Below are 16,966 nucleotides of genomic sequence, written 5' to 3'. Positions count from 1 at the left end.
TTTAATAGGAAAATTTAGGTATTGAGATCTTGTTCACATATGGAATCGTGAGTGTCAATAACAAAGTGGTGTCATGAATACCCAGTTCACTCTTTGCAGATTATAATTGTTACAATTTTCATGGTATCCTGTGATAATAAACTTTATGTAATCCTGAATAACATGCTATAAGAAAAAATATATATTACAATCTGAATTAATACTAGATTGATTTTCTTCTTCTTCTAACCTTTATCCGTACCAAGTGGTGCATAGGGCACTGTGCCATATTGACACATTAAAGCATCGCATTAAAGCATGATCAGCCATGCGCTTTAGGTACATTAGGTATTATCATTACAAGGCGATATGAAATACCAATATTTCAATCACCAATATTTATATTGGCTTCCCTGGGAATTGAACCCGGGATATTCAGCATGGTAGCTTAATGCGGTAGCCAATATAAGCTTATTTTAGTATGTTCTTTATTATATTTAAGTTTTGTACTGACATTTCTTGGTGGAACTCCATTTATATAATAAAATTACATAATTGTTATTTTATTATAGTATGTTCCTTAATTATTTAAAATTTTACAATTTCTGTAAAAATGTTGATGTTATGTTTTATTTTAAATTAAAATCATTTAATAAAACAATAAAGCATGAAGTAATTAAAAAGAAACGGTAAAAATATAAAATTACAAATGTTTAAAATAAAATGTGCTGTGGAATGAATAGTAATAAAAGAATGCAAACAATTTTAAATTTACTAAATACATTGGGAGTTATGAAGTTATTTGACTCACATGTTCATTTTTACATCAGGAAAACTGTATGAAATATTAAAAAACACATAAACAATAGACTGGATAAATAAAATAATTAATAAAATTGTACTCTTTCTTCTTCGGTTGTCCAGAAGAAAGTGACTGAATTAGGATTGCGACAATAATTTGTTGCTACAATTTGGTAAGATATTTGTAGCAAATGCTTCATATTTTATAGTAGGTAGATAGAAATAGAGAACATATCATAGTCATACAGGAGAAAGTGACCAAGTGCATTATTTACAAAAACGTGATTATTGACTGTTTGATATCTTTCTAGCTTAATATTGCTTGAAAAAAATTCCAAAGCGATTTTAAACTTGGAAGTATAATATATTGACTTGTTAAAAATGTCTAACTGCATTGATGTTTATTTTCTTGCCAAGGAAAGGTGACTTGAATGGCCCTCCTGAACATTTTACGTTTTGTTAGTTGGTCACTTTCTCCTGTACGACTACGATATTTATGAAGGATTATACCATGTTTATTTTAAATTGAGTAAGTACAAAAGACAAGTTGTGATGACGTCAAAAGTTACGCACCACCAGTTAGGTACCACAAGTCTACGTGCCTTCCAAGCTCTTTGCGTATCACCAGAGATGTCACTTATTTTGAATGAATTATAGGTCAGTTGATTGGAGATGGAATTGCACTGAGCTTCTGGAATAAACGAGTTACTGTTGACCGTTACTTTTTCGTTTAACTATTTGTTGCTTTTTTTTGTTTTATTTTTAAATATTTGTCAGTTGCCTTAGAAAATTTTTCTTGCCTAACATGTACAAGGATTAATAGCATATTGAGTTTATATTTATCAATCAAGATCTGTCACATAATTCAGGGGTTCCCAATCTTTTTCAGCCCGCGGTACACTTACAAGTTTAATATTTTGTCATGGCGCCCTACTTTGGTAAGCTATTTGGAATAGATAATGTGACTATATACTTCATTCGAACCCTCATCCGCACCCCAATGGTGCATAGGGCACTGCATCATATAAACGCAGTGTTATCTTGATCGTTAAAACACGAAGGAAAGGTGATCAGCCCTCCGCCTCAGGTACCAATCCAGGGTAATATTGAATAAATATTAGAGTGAAAAAATCACTTATATTTATTAGACCACCCCTGGGAATCGAACCCGGGACCTCCAGAACGGTAGCCGAGCGTGCTGACCATTACACTACGGAGGCGGACTATATACACATGTATATATTTTATAGTCGAACGAAAAAGGTACCTACAATAATAACAGTTGGGTAGAAAGATGCTAGCTCTCAAAATATAAATAGTTGCTTTATAGGTACCCGAGAATATTTGTGGTTTCGGATAATGATAGAGGATCGTTTCACGGCGGACTTTCTACGGCGCACCAGGGCGCCACGGCGCACACTTTGGGAACCCCTGACATAACTCATTTATTTATCTAATTCGTTTGTCACATTTTTCAAATAAGACACTACCAAATCCAATAGATCCTTATGTCCCATTGTCTCATCAATTTTAGTCAACTGAATAACGTCTTTTGCATATTTTTTCCAGCTTAAATTTTTGATATCGAATTCATAATCGAAAATAATTCATGGATGCTGCAGAAAGATAACATGATTCGAAGGCATGGCCTAGGTGACGCTACCCAAGACAGAAGGACTTACAACCTGAGGGCGAGGAGAGCTGACCCCAACAGTCAACAAAGACGATAAGTCGGGATATAGCCAGGAAAAAGGAGAAATACCAGTGAGTTAAAGTAAAAAATAAAACAAAATTTCCAGCATTAAACGATTTATATTTTGTACATCATATTTGACATAAATTTTATAGATATTCTCATATATTTTCTTTTACATTAATGAACATTTTGTCACAATTACAGACTATGAATCACTTATAGTAATTATAATACTATTTGATATAATATTTCTCAAATTCACAACTTTTTCAAATTTATAAACATCGTAGAGTTCATTTAACAAGATACAATTTCAAATAAAATATTTTAAGTGAAGAAAGAAGTGTAAATAAATATATGAGGCGGATGTAATTGGAAGTAAAGGTAAATGAAGACCAAGGAAATTGGAATTATCAGCAGGTATGTATGAGGTAATGCATGAATATAGAAGAGGCAAAGAATGTTTGCAAAGACAGAGTGGTGTGGTGTTCTATCCTTGCTACCTATCTCTGCAGGAAAGGGCCGTGAAGTTTAGTTAGATGGTTAGTCCATCTACAAAATGTAATTCTTTTTGACAAAATTAATATGCTTCAATTAAAATGAAACGATGAATAAAAAATTAACTCAATTTTTGATAATTTAATTTAATTTTCATGTTAAATTTGTGCTTTTACACTATACTACATACTCACATTCAGATAAACTTTGAACCTGTAAAATCACCTCGTTTTTTTTATTATTTTGAAATTACACTATTTGGCAATAAGTTATTTAGTCAAACATGAAAAGAGATTAAATAAAAATATGTATAAAAATTGTCTTGAATTTTATACAGGTATTTTGTCCGCCTGCAAAGTGTAGTGGTTAGCCATTAAGGTACCATGCCAGAAGTCCGGGATTCAATTCCTTAGGGGTGATAAAATAAATACACAGTGGAACCTCAGATATCCAAACTAATTGGGTCTATGGTCTGTTTGGATTTGAAAAAATTCGGATGAGCCGAAAAATTTGTAACACATTACCTACATAGTATGTACTTAACACTACAGTAGTTACATTGTACGCTCCGTCCTTTGCGGCCTAGTATTCAACATACACTCTGCGTACGAATCTATGTGAAGTCATTAAGGACTTTCAAGAATTATTTGAGTGCTACTCAATACAGGTACAGTACTGTATACTTTATTAACTTTTCAAAGTGTCTGTATTTCATCTGGACAGTGTCTGGATTCAATACACCGAATGCAAAACCGCAGAAATGATTTCGCAGACCATATTGATATCTGGTATATGTCACTTCCAAACTATAAAGCAATACTAATTACAATATTTCAGGCTAATGCATAATTCCTTGTTTTTTATACGTTCATCCTTGTTTAGATAAGTACCTACTTTTCGAACCAAATAATATACTTAAACAGAGAAACATATTATTTTATATAACATGTAATATATTATGCACAAATTGGCGACAGCCGTTAATATAGAAAAAAAGGTTATATATAATAATTTTATGTAATAATAAATGTGTTTTTCGGTCTTTGCATGTTTTTGAAATGTTTTTCTACAATTGTTTTTATTCATAATCTTGTTCGGATTTCTGGGATTCTACTCTAAGTAAATTTTCACTGTGATATTTATTTAATACCCACCCTGGTCTAGTACTTGTGCTATGTGCTGATTACCTTTGTGTCTAAAGGATTAGAAGAATAGTTACATTTGTATATACTGAGAGTTAAAAATACAATTTCATTCTTAAAAATTAATTTTCCATAAATATACATTCACGTTGATAAACAAAACTATTCATTTCATAACTATTTTTGTACGTACTAACAACGGTAGTATCATTGTATGTTATTGTCTAAATATTCAAACTTTTTTTACTATCGACAAAATACAGGGGGTTTTTGACATTTTATATATATTTTACTACTTGGCACTTCTGAAGAATGTTATTGGTAGGTGGAGATGCTTTGTAGTGAAGGGAGTGGCCAGTTGCGGCTGAAATCGAAGGCATGCAGATGAGCCAAATATATAAAGTAGATTATGTCAGACTTCACAGTAAAAAATGTCTTTTTATATATAAATGATGTTATCAGTTTTTAGTCCATTACATATCTCTCCTTTCAAGAACGTCATAAATCAAAAAGCTTGATTTTTCAGGAGAACGTTTTTAAAGTTTAAAAATATAATACAATGTTTTAAAAATAAATATCAAGCTACTTAGTAAACTTTTTACTGTGCAACAGATCTTTTTAGGTAAAACCTGAAGGTTTTTTCTCCATTTAAAAATATTTAGTATATTTAAAAAATAATTTCTTCAAAATGCAAAAACAACACTTTCTCCCCTGTAGCGGGTAAATATTAAGTTAAAAATATGCCTTTTTTGCTGGGTTATAGTACATTTTCTGGGCATTCCGAAAACATAGCACAACTGAAAATTGACGATTTTTGATTTATGACGTTCTTGAAAGGAGTGAGCGATATGGCATTAACACAAAATATAATAATAAAATAACAGCTTATTTGATGGCTCATCAACAGCTCACGTAAAACAATTATTTTTATAAAGTTTATTGTGATTTAGGAAAACATGTTTACATGTGATTATAAAAGAAATACATATCAATAGTTGATCACAATACTATCAATATTATATTTGCCCTGATGGTAAATATAATTTATTTGTGCCGTGAATTTTTTGTTATTTTTTTATAATCCTCGTCCCACAAAATTAGCGGATAGATTCATGGTTCGACATGTAACGATAAGTGATACTAAATCTGTCCAGGGGTGTGGCCGTAAATGATCATCCAAACAAAACTTTCCTCATGGCAGTATGATAACTAAAACCTGGTGGCATTTATTTCTAAAATGGCACTTGTACTGCCATCTGTGGTTATATTTAAACATTAAAACCCCACTTCAGATTAATTCTCTGTTTAACCCACGACATTTTACTTAAAACAAACTTTGTTTGAGGTCACCGTAATGATAGTTTAAAAGAAAACCCATGAAATGAAACATCGATAATTTTGATATTAACACATTGACAGCCAACTACGAGGTAACTTGTAGATTGCGTTCTTTGCTAGGACGCTGACTAGGAGTCATCTCGTACTGTGTTTACGTTCAAATTCCTAGTATATCAGTGCTGATATGGATAGATGGCGCTTGGGAAGAGAACAAAAAATCTATGCTGACTTACATGAACAGAAAATTTATTAATAAATGAACAGAAAATATAATTATGTATTATAATTAGAGTTTTTATAATAGAATATGATTAACCCTTTCCGGTCCCTCAAAATTAAAAAAAAATCTAGGTAGACAGTTACATTCCAATTAGAAAAATGTTTTTCCTCTGCTCCACATACTGTTGTGATAGATACGAGTGACAAAAATGTAAGCTTGGAATTTTAAATAAATAATACTTATGATGAAAAAAAATGTCGAATAACATCCGACATGGGACCTAAGAGGAAAAAATCAATGTCGAATGAGATTCGACATTGGACCAGTAAGGGTTAAATGAAATTGGCATTTTAGACCGGAATTCTGAAAATGCATTTTAGATCGGAATTCTGAAAATTGCCGTGGCAGTCAACGTGTTAAACATGTTTACTGCTAAAAAAAACTTTTATTCAAGAAAATGTTGCTTATAGCATTGACCGTGATAAAAAATTGATTAAATAAAAAATAAAAAAACTCATTACCCAGATACAGTTTTGTTCGCAGAAACTCACTCACTCAGACAGGTTAACAGGTATCCCAAATTCTACAAATTTGCATAAACCGAATTTCATCGATTCCCGCTTTTCAACTATGATTTGTGTGCAACGTATTTAGACGACTCTCAACAACAAATTGTTAAAATAATTAAAAGACAGTAAATGTTAAAAAATAAATAAAACATAAAATATATTTTTTTATATTTTAATAGTTAAAAAATAGTTGCCAAAACAAATTTCAAACAAAAAACTTATAATACCAAACACGCAATAAATATTCAAGAAACATAACACATTCATAGTAAGGTTAAAATTTAGAAAACATCAATTTTTAGTATCCATAAAACAATAGTTGACATTAGAATATAATATGATCTCCTTGAGAAATAAAACACAAGATAAAATTTTAATAATTTCTACACTTTCATAAAGTGCTGTATGAATAATTTAAATAATTAGGTGACAAGTGGACAAAAATGACTGCAATAATATTTTGTTTATACTTAAAATTAAACAGATTCAAGTAAAAAAATAATGGTAATTGAGTAATTGATTGATAAAAGTTTTGAAGACAATTTTCAATTTTTATAAACGAAAAAAAAAACTCCAAATTGTCTTCTCAACCCCTCTGGTTTTCGGCCATTTTTGTTTTAGCAATAATTATGTATTTGAATACATATCTTGAGATACAAGTTTTTATTTTTTTACTTTATTAAATATACATCAAAAAGTTTGGCAAGATAAATTATTACAGATATCTAGAAAAAATTACCAGTCTTCATTACCACTACTTTGTTCTGAATAAATAACGAAAATACATTGGGATTTCTGATTTTTTTTAACTGGCAACAAAATGCTTTGAAAATGCAATTTAAGGTTAGGTATCTGTCAGTTAGCAATGTTATTTAGTTGAATAAAATGCGATTCTTCCTTCTTTTTTTGCACCAAATCCCTTACAATGTCGGCACTCACTGTTTGTCACGATTATGAATTGTTTTCAGCATTACTGTGATGATAAATGAAAACAAATTAATGACATACTAAAAAAAATTAACAGTGGACATTAAATGGTTTGGTATTGGTCTTATTTTATTTTTGGTAATAATACATTGATAATGCTCAATTTCACCACTAAATTTTGAGTAGGTACATGTAATGAGAGAATTATAACTTACTCGTGAATTACTCATGTAACAGTAAATAAATATAATAATAAAACTTATTTCTGTATTTGTTTAAATAAGTAAAGACACAGTCAAAATATTACAAACTTAATATGGGCAAATATTATCGCCCAAATAAAATTAGTCTTAAGGAAGAGTATTCGAGATATTGTATTTGCGCTTAAAATTTAAGCGCTACCAATTTTATTTCTAATGAATATATTGTATGTGAATTAAAGTGACATCTGTGGACTTCTTCGCATAGTTTCTCAAAGTTTTAGTACAATTAGAGCGCTTGTGCATTACACGGAATTTTACCGTCCGGCAGTCCGGTATTTAAAAATAAATGCGACTATGACAGTTGAGCGTTATCGAATTTACGCACACCGTGATGATCACCATGATCATGCACCGATCAAGAGCACCGATCCGAAGAAAGATGGACAAAAGCACAAGCCAATCCAAGCCAATCATCCGTTTTATCACGCTAACTGAAGTGCCGGACGGTAAAATTCCATGTAGTGCACAAACGCCCTTAGGGCGATTGTCCACTACCCGGAATTTGACTGTCCGGCAGTCCAATTTTGAAAAATGAAAGCAACTACAACAGTTTAGCGTGATCAAATTTACGCGCAACGTATTCACGCACCGATCAAGAGCACTGTAAAATTCCATGTAGTGCACAAACGCCCTTAGGGCGATTGTCCACTACCCGGAATTTGACTGTCCGGCAGTCCGGTTTTGAAAAATGAAAGCGACTACGACAGTTTAGCGTGATCGAATTTACGCGCAACATATTCACGCACCGATCAAGAACACCGATCCGAAAAAATATGGACAAAAGCACAAGCCAATTCAAGCTAATCGTCGTTTTAAAACGCTAACTGACGTGCCGGACGGTAACATTCCGTGTAATTCTGTATAGTGGACAAATGCCCTTACTGTAATACTGATTTGACAATAGATATTTTAATAAAATACCTACTTATTTTGACAAAACCGATAGTTGAAGACGGCTACGAATTTTATGACATATATGATTACATTTTCATTCGCAAAATTAGTTGATTTAAGAAAAATATATGACATTGTAAAAAAGGAAAAAATAAATAAATAAAAAAAAACTCATTGCTTCTTGGATACAGTTTCATTTCTGAGGTTAAAACTCATCAAGAAGTGTTTTAGTCTTATAAAAGAGATATTAAAAATGTTGCTCAAAGTATTGAGAGCGCACACATCTTCGAAGATTATCAATACATATTATAATGAGATTATTATAAATTAATAACTAAATAAAATAAAATAATACTGTTAAGAAATAATTCTTTTAGTTTTTTTTTTTGTAACACCTAATCCACCTCTGTAGTGTAAATATAGCTACCGTGATGAGGTCCTGGTTTTGATTCCCAGTAAAGTTAACATATATGGTAAACAAGTGTTTACTACTAAAATATCAATAGTTACCCTGAAGGGTGAGACATTAACCTTTCCCTCCCAGTGATTTGTATTTACTACAACTCGACTTTAAAAATGAGAACATCAATTTAAAATATAATAGATACGGGCTCACAATTTTTGTATACCACCGCAATATATTTACATATTACATAAAAGTATTATAATATAAAGTTATCCATTTACAGCAACAGAAAAAAAAGGGGTTAAAATTATTAATACACCAATGTTTCTTTGTGTGTGCGTGTGTGCTCTGCTTTGAGTATACACGCATGTCGTAGTGAGTTTAGTAGTGCGCAGATCGTCGTACACGGTGGTCGTCTCGCTACGCTAGCTATTGCGACTATTTACGATGTCTTTTTCTTGTTTTCAGATAATTATCAGAGTTAATATTATAAAATTGTTACATTTCAACTTAAACTAAGGTCAATAAAAGCAACATTTAGGAATATTAATATTTTTCCCGTTTTTAAAACACATTTTCATATGGTGTACAAAATACATATCACCATTGCACGCGGAAGTTTTTATCAATGTAAGGGAAAGGTTAAAGACTTTAAGTCATTAAAAGTCAAGATGATATTGACTGTTGCCAGCCAAAAGATCGTGGGTGACAAACGGCCAATTTTCACGGGACGCATTTGAAGCGATAACTTTGCTGGGTAGTCATGTCGCTAAACTACTTTATAATAACTAGATGTAATGAAGGTAAATATACTCGACTACCTGACAAAGTTATAGCGCGTCAAATGGGTCTCTTGAAAAGTTTCCATGTAGAGTGCCCGATGCACTAAAATGCGTTAAGATAAGTCAAGGTTAATTAGATTAATTTAGATCAGAATACAACATGTGTACAGAATAATTCTGCTTATAATATCCCCAATTCTCCAATAGGCAGTTCTCGATTTTCGAATGTTCTCTGTTAAGATCCTTAGAAGAAAATTGTACAAAAAAATCTGTATATTTTGTTTTCACTTTTTTTACGTTTGTAGCAAACCATGTGTCCTACCAAAACCAAAGGACAATTTTATTTGATATTTAATACATTATGTGTAAAAAGTCCAAAGTTTCATAGTGGAAGGAATGACAAAAACAAACAGTAAATGACAGCTAGGAAAAGAACTTGTACGTAAATCGAGACGTGCTTACAATGTTATTTTTAATACATGAGTAAATATCGAATAAAGCAATATTAAATTCCTTAAACCCCACTCCATAAAGCGTTATTTTTTCGTATCACTAGAATTACAATTATTTTAATTAGACATATGTTTAAATATGCTATAAACTGTTTTAAATTTTAAAGTAACCATATTTTAATTCCTAATCAGATTCTAATACAACATTCTAATAAAAATATATATCAGACAAAAAGGCATATCAATGTAACCGCAAGAAATTAGATTTTTTTTTAATAAATTATATTTGTGTTTTATTATTTACACAAATATTTCAATTTCATACTATTTCTGAGCCTAAGCGGCTCATTATTAGAAATAGGTATCAAATTGTGGTAGAGTGGGTTCGAACCGAGAAACTCTGACTTAAGAGTCCGCGACACTAACCACTGGACCACAACCCGACACTTGTCAACATTTTGAGTTATACTCACATTTTCCAAATCTATGCATTTAAAGTGTTATTTAAATAATATTTTTAATGCTATCACACAAACATCATGTATGGTATGTCGTATCTTAGTATGTTTAGTCAATAGGGGTATAAAGATGGAGTTTTTTTAATGTAAATCCTGACCGTTTTTAAAAACTGATCAAATATGTTAGAACAAATCCCTATATACATTACATTTTGGCATAGTATAATTTACAAACTCCGATGAATTCAACTGGGTTTGAAGAGAGAACATTAAACAATTGTGTTTTTAATAACCAAATTAATTATTACCAATTTTAAAACATCACAAACAATTTATTGTTATTTTTTAAAAACATATTGGCGGTCACATAAAATTGCCTTTTTGTCTATGATATACTTAACACAGAAGAGTTGAAACAGTTCACATCACTTTGAGGCAGTGAAATTTCATTTAAAAATAGAATGCAATTTGAAATTGCATCGTGAATGTTGCCAGACACAAAAAATACGCATATTTAATTTTGTGCGAATCGAGTTTAGGTACTGGTGAAAAGAAAGATTGGTAAGATTCCATATTGAATAGAGTGGAATCAATATAAATTGTTTCAAGAATAAAAAGGTATATATTTTTTAAAAATAACACAAGCTGACAAATTTCAAGTATATGAATGTATTTTTAAATTTGATTCCTATTCTTATATAAGGCGATCTATAGGACTATGAATGATGTGTATATGTACAGTCCCCAAGTTCAAATAAGTACACTGAACCCTTATCCGCACCCCAATGGTGCATAGGGCACTGTGTCATATAAACGCAGTGTTATCTTGATCGTTTACTCATGAAGGAAAGGTGATCAGCCCTCCGCTTCAGGTACCAGTCCATGGTAATATTGAATAAATATTACAGTGAAAAAAATCACTTATATTTATTTTACCCCCCTTGGGAATCGAACCCGGGACCTCCAGAACGGTAGCCGAGCGTGCTGACCATTACACTACGGAGGCGGACAGGACAAGTACACTGAGTATTACAAAATTTCTGTCTCAAGTCCGTTGCAATTACTTTACAAGAATAAGCAGTATATGTATTTTTAATATACAATATGGGGAAAACTAACTCCAGATAAATTGATTAATGCCAATAAATTAGATAAGATTATTTATTGATTTGGTATTGACTGTGTGGGATGACATGATGATAATAGAAAAATAAAACACTTAAAGAAGACCACTTTTTACATAATTTTTTTTACATCTTAATATAGATGAAGAAATCTCAACATAGAATATGGAAGTCTGGGCATTTACAGGGCCAACGACCGTCATAGGCTGGTTTAAGTATCACTACACACGTGTAACATTCACCAATTCTACCCATGATTGACAACCACACTACCAAATTCTTGGAACTTCTAGATATATTGATCAGACTTGATACACAGTTCTTGAACTCGATAGACTATACGAGAGACATCTATGGTGGTATGATGCAAGTTTTTTATTGGACACACTCAAAATGTTGTAAAGACCGCTATTAAAGCCATGGCGTAGTTGGGTAAGACGCTCGACTGTGAAACTGGCGTCGCGGGTTCGATTCCCGCCAATTGCAAAATGAATTCAAGAAAGATTTATTTTCAATTGGTCTGGGTGTTTGTCATGTATTTTTACATAAACCTTCCCTATCCTTACTATCCTGTCAGCAGACAACCATCTTAAATAGACGCTTTGCAGATTCCTTTTAAAAAATTAATCACTTAGTTTGTTAATGTAAACATACCTAGTTTTTAAAACTACAGATGTTTTCATCAATATTATAACCTGTTGATGAGAACATCTGTAGTTCTCGAAACTAGTCGTCTTTACACAAATAAACTCAAAAAACTGGTCTTATACAAGTGTATTTTTATTTTTATAGTAAGATAAGAACAGCTATCAAATGTAAAAATACGAAAATCATATAAAGTCAGCCTGTGTAAATGTATTTATAATAATTTGGGCAATTCTGTGTTACATTATTTATATTAAGAGTAACAATTTTTAAATCTCTTCAGATGTAATTTTATAATTTCTGAGAACCGTAAAATATATTATCTTATCAGTATAATCTAACACACAAATATATATAATTTATTTCTTAGTCACTAATCAATACTGAACATTCTATTTTTTCATATAATTAAACTCACTAGAATTATTTTAGTTTAGACATATCGCTCACTCCTTTCAACAACATCATATATCAAAAAAATTGATTTTTAAGAGATCATTTTTAAAGTTTAAAAATATAATACAATGTATTAAAAATAAATATCAGGCCACTTCTTGAACTTTTTACTGTGGAACAGATCTTTTTAGGTAAAACCTGAAGGTTTTTTCTCCATTTCAAAAATATTAAGTACATAAATTAAAAAAAATAATTGAACAATACCTTTTCTTCAAAATGCAAAAACGAAACTTTCTGCCCTGGAGCGGGTAAATATTAAGTTTAAAATATGCCGCTTTTGCTGGGATATAGTACATTTTCTGGGCATTCTGAAAACATGCACAACTGAAAATTGACAATTTTTGATATATGACGTTGTTGAAAGGAGTGAGCGATATAAGAGACCCAAGTGGAGATTTTTTAGTTGAAGAATTCGGTGACGGATAGTGCCAACCCTCATACAGTGGAACCTCTCATAACGAGTATCATTCATTCTAGAATCATACTCGTTAAGCGAAACATGTTTTGTTTTGCGCGAAAGTCCCGGCTAACATGTGAATGTCGTGAAAAAAGGACTTACCCTTTCTCTGTAACTCGTAATGCGAAATGTCGGTTGTAAACCAGTAGCCAGTTCATCCCTCATGTGACTCGGGCAAAGAGTTTAAGTTGCATTGATTAGTCCGAGTGCTGCTCGGGCAAATCGTATTCCAACTTGATGGTATTGATTTGCTTCAGCCAAATATATTTCTGTACATATTTGTTTTTAGCCCTGTTTGGAGTTGTTTGGTGATGATTTCCTGCACCGACAAATTTTTTCGCCAAGATTCGACTGTTAAGTGGTTAAGGGAGCAGTTTTTTCACATTTTTTTCGTTATGCAAATTACTTGTTATAAGAGGTTCCACTGTATTGGCAAAACCTGTCACCAGTATAAAATATAAGAGATCTGAATCCTCTGTGTTAGTGGATTTGTTTTGCATATTTGCAAATGATATCAAGTGTGATAATCAGGGTTTTGTTTGTATGATTTATACAAAAATAAAATGTAACTGCAAAAAAAACCTTAAATTGAGGTTTACATTTATCAGAGCAATGTTTAAATTATGGTAATTTATAATTGTATAATTACATTGCGTCATACATTTTTGACTTGGCTGCTTTTAAATATTCCCCGATTTTACACCTTATTTCGTCAGCCCTTAAAAAATGCGCGAACAAGGTTTTATTGCAAGTATACATGAGCCCTTTTCTTACTTAAAAGTATAACTGTAAATTACAATGCTTCGTAAATTATTTTTACAATTTATCTAATTTTATAATTATCACAGATACAATGTGATAAAAAAGTGAAATGGGTTTATTTTACTATCATATTCTCTTACACGGCTGTGAAACGTGGCACCTTACAAGGGCCCAGAGCAGCCGTGTACTAAGCTTAGAGAATAGATGCCTGAGACTGTTTGACTTTGTGAGGAATGAAGAGATAAGGCGTGGAATGGTCCAGCAACCCATGGTCATAACTGTAGGCAAGAAAAGGTGATTCAGTTGGTTAGACCGTGTATTTGGCATGCCTCCCGAGAGCTGCCATCAAGCTTGCCTGTTTTAAAAGGCACCATGTTTCGATGCTGACAATTCATTGTCAGTTTTCTTGATCTGACTTTGAAGGATACAAATGAGCTGGAAACCGACAGAGCTTATAGGTAGTTTGTGGACTCATATGCTCTATATTTGGAGCGGATATAGATTAACTGTTTTACTGAGTCGTTTTTCACATATAATGCCAAAATTGCGGAAGAGTATTAGAGGAAAAATAATATTTCAACTAAGTATGCACAAAATTGTGTACATTTTAATCAAATATAGAGGGATTTTCGTGATTCTTTCGGGCGTGTGTAGGGAAACATTTCAAACTACTCAAATAAAAGATGGAAAATATGGAAAAATTTAAGTCGGAAGGAAAGTATCGGTACCAAACCGTCTAAAGAAATAGAATCATCTTGGGAAGCTTCACTTTCACTACAAATACGCATTCTTGGATTTGTAAACATTCTGATTTCATCCTCACTGTCACTAAAAGAAACATTTTCGATATATCGATAGTCCGCAGTAAAACCATTAATGAGTTTATTTTCATATAATATTTTACAGAAAAGGGCTCAACAGATGATTGTTTACTTATTTTTTTATATATTTTAATAGAAACGGCGGTTTTTCAAACCTAAAAAATAAACAATTCTTCAGCATTCATCTTCAACACATACGCATAGATTTTTTTAAAAACTTAATTGAATTATCTCATTGCGAATGTGTCAAACACTTTTCAAGTAACTTTCACCACACCGTTAAATAAACTAAGTTTAATCACTACACGGAACTACGCTTCACATTACTTACGTTAATCAATTCAACATATCGCCTAAATAAGTCATTAGGTATATTTATTAACAATGGCAGTAATCGGTGTTAAATTATAAATTATTATAACAAGCGATGTTACTTTTTCACTCATGGAAGACACTCGAAGGAATGAGATTCAAAAATATCCGTTTTCTGCCACTTTTAAATAACCGCAGCTAAATTGCGATTTGATATACAGCTATCCTGTTTTCGAAACAGTTTATCAACGTACGTAATTAGTTTAATTATCACTTTTTGAATTTTAATTCAACTAGAATCCGAGTTCTTACTTATTGTTTCATTATGCTTTTTTTAAGATCGCTTTTATACGGCTTGTAACTTACGACAGTTGCAGAGCCATTTTATGATTCTCGCGTTCCTTTCTACGATGCTCGGAGGTTCGCACGATCTGTAAAGCCTCGGGTCCTTGGGTCCCATGCCTTGGACCGTGTAATCTCCATTATTCGCGATCAGGTTAGAGTCTGCGATGCTTATTTCCGAGAACACCGGGCTGTCGCTGGACTCCGCGACGTCGTCCGCCAAGTACACTTTGGGGCTGCCATTTGCGTTCAAGTTCGCAACCTGCAAGTCGTGATTGGGCGACGACTTCTTGACGTTGTTCTGCTGGTCCATCTTGGGTTTGCTCCTCGGCGGCTTCTTGAGGGAGTTGAGAATGATCTGCTGGTAGGACTCGTCGTTGAGACCGAACTGGTCGAAGAACTTGTCCAGTTGCGACCGAGTTATTCGGTCGGGGGACTCGTTGTCTGTGCTCGAAGGGGGAGTGGTGGAGAGCGGCTTGTCCATTATGGGGAGGGTGGTCTTACCCTCGCCGCGATAATACCTGCTAACAATACACACAAAAAAAATCATGAATTTATTGGACTGGCCCAGAATTCACATTGACATATCGCTCACTCCTTTCAACAACGTCATAAATAAAAAAACTTGATTTTTCAGGAGATCGTTTTTAACTCTTACCACTCTGTAGGACAGACATTCTGGCCCGTATGATTCTAGTAGGCAGCTCCGTGGGCCACAATGTCTGGTCTGACGCAGGTATAACTTTAATCACTGATTTCTCTATCACCCAAGTATATTCTACCAAAAAATATTTCAGATAAATACAGTTAATCTTAATTAAAATGGTCATACGAATTGCCAGACAGTGTCCCAAAATTAGGGAACCAATATATTTATTTTAATGGTAGAAAAACGTCGCAAATTTTGGATCAGAGCAGCTGATCAGTTATGAGAAAAAATGGTCAGAGTGGAAAGGGTTAAAAAATATAAAATGTATTAAAAATAAATATCAAGCCACTTATTGAACTTTTTACTGTGCAACAGATCTTTTTAGGTAAAACCTGAATGTTTTTTCTCCATTTATAAAATATTTAGTATATTTAAAAAAATAATTAAACAATACCTTTTCAAAATGCAAAAACAACACTTTCTGCCCTGTAGCGGGTAAATATTAAGTTTAAAATATGCCACTTTTGCTGGGATATAGTACATTTTCTGGGCATTCCGAAAACATGCACAACTGAAAATTGTCAATTTTTTATTTATGACGTTCTTGAAAGCAGTGAGCGATATGAAATAAACAAAAATAAAATAGTACCGTGTACAAACAAACAAAAAAAAACCTTACATTGAGCAAAACTTAAAATTCAAATCATCAAAGTGTCGGGTTGTGGTCCCGTGGTTAGTGTCGCGGACTCTTAAGTCAGAGTTTTTCGGTTCGAACCCACTCTACCACAATTTGATACCTATTACTAATAATGAGCCGCTTCGGCTCACAGAAATACATAGTATGAAATTGAAATATTTGTGTAAATAATAAACATACAAATATTTCTCTTTTCTTCATAAAAAAACTCTCATCTGCACCCAATGGTGCAAAGGGCACTGCATCATATAAAAGCAGTGTTATCTTGATCATTAA

General features: G+C 32.4%; 2 protein-coding genes across 4 annotated transcripts in view; both read right to left on the bottom strand.

Annotated features, from left to right (window-relative positions):
• The window catches only part of LOC148302098 (vitellogenin receptor Yl-like), a 39,325-nt gene extending 38,384 nt beyond the window's left edge, over positions 1-941 (bottom strand). For both annotated transcript variants that reach the window (XR_015838705.1, XM_088272156.1), the window contains exon 1: positions 791-941. Coding sequence is in view for 1 of the 2 variants with exons in the window: in XM_088272156.1 (XP_088128282.1) it covers positions 791-798 (8 nt within the window). In the remaining variant the exon portion in view is untranslated. The remainder of the gene's footprint in view (positions 1-790) is intronic.
• Positions 942-6,903: 5,962 nt separating this feature from the next.
• LOC148302097 (uncharacterized) overlaps positions 6,904-16,966 on the bottom strand; it is a 29,103-nt gene continuing 19,040 nt past the window's right edge. The window contains exon 12 of one of the 2 annotated variants that reach the window (XM_088272157.1): positions 6,904-15,868. In XM_088272157.1, coding sequence (XP_088128283.1) covers positions 15,349-15,868 — 520 coding nt within the window. In that variant the 3' untranslated portion in view covers positions 6,904-15,348. The remainder of the gene's footprint in view (positions 15,869-16,966) is intronic. The other variant, XM_088272158.1, reaches the window with a different exon arrangement.

This window comes from Brachycentrus maculatus, unplaced genomic scaffold (genome assembly GCF_059751285.1).
Source record: "Brachycentrus maculatus isolate JH-2025_06_01 unplaced genomic scaffold, ASM5975128v1 h1tg000478l, whole genome shotgun sequence".
Taxonomy (NCBI): Eukaryota; Metazoa; Arthropoda; class Insecta; order Trichoptera; family Brachycentridae; genus Brachycentrus; species Brachycentrus maculatus.
Note: the sequence above shows the minus strand (reverse complement) of the source record. Positions and strands in the feature narration are given on the sequence as shown.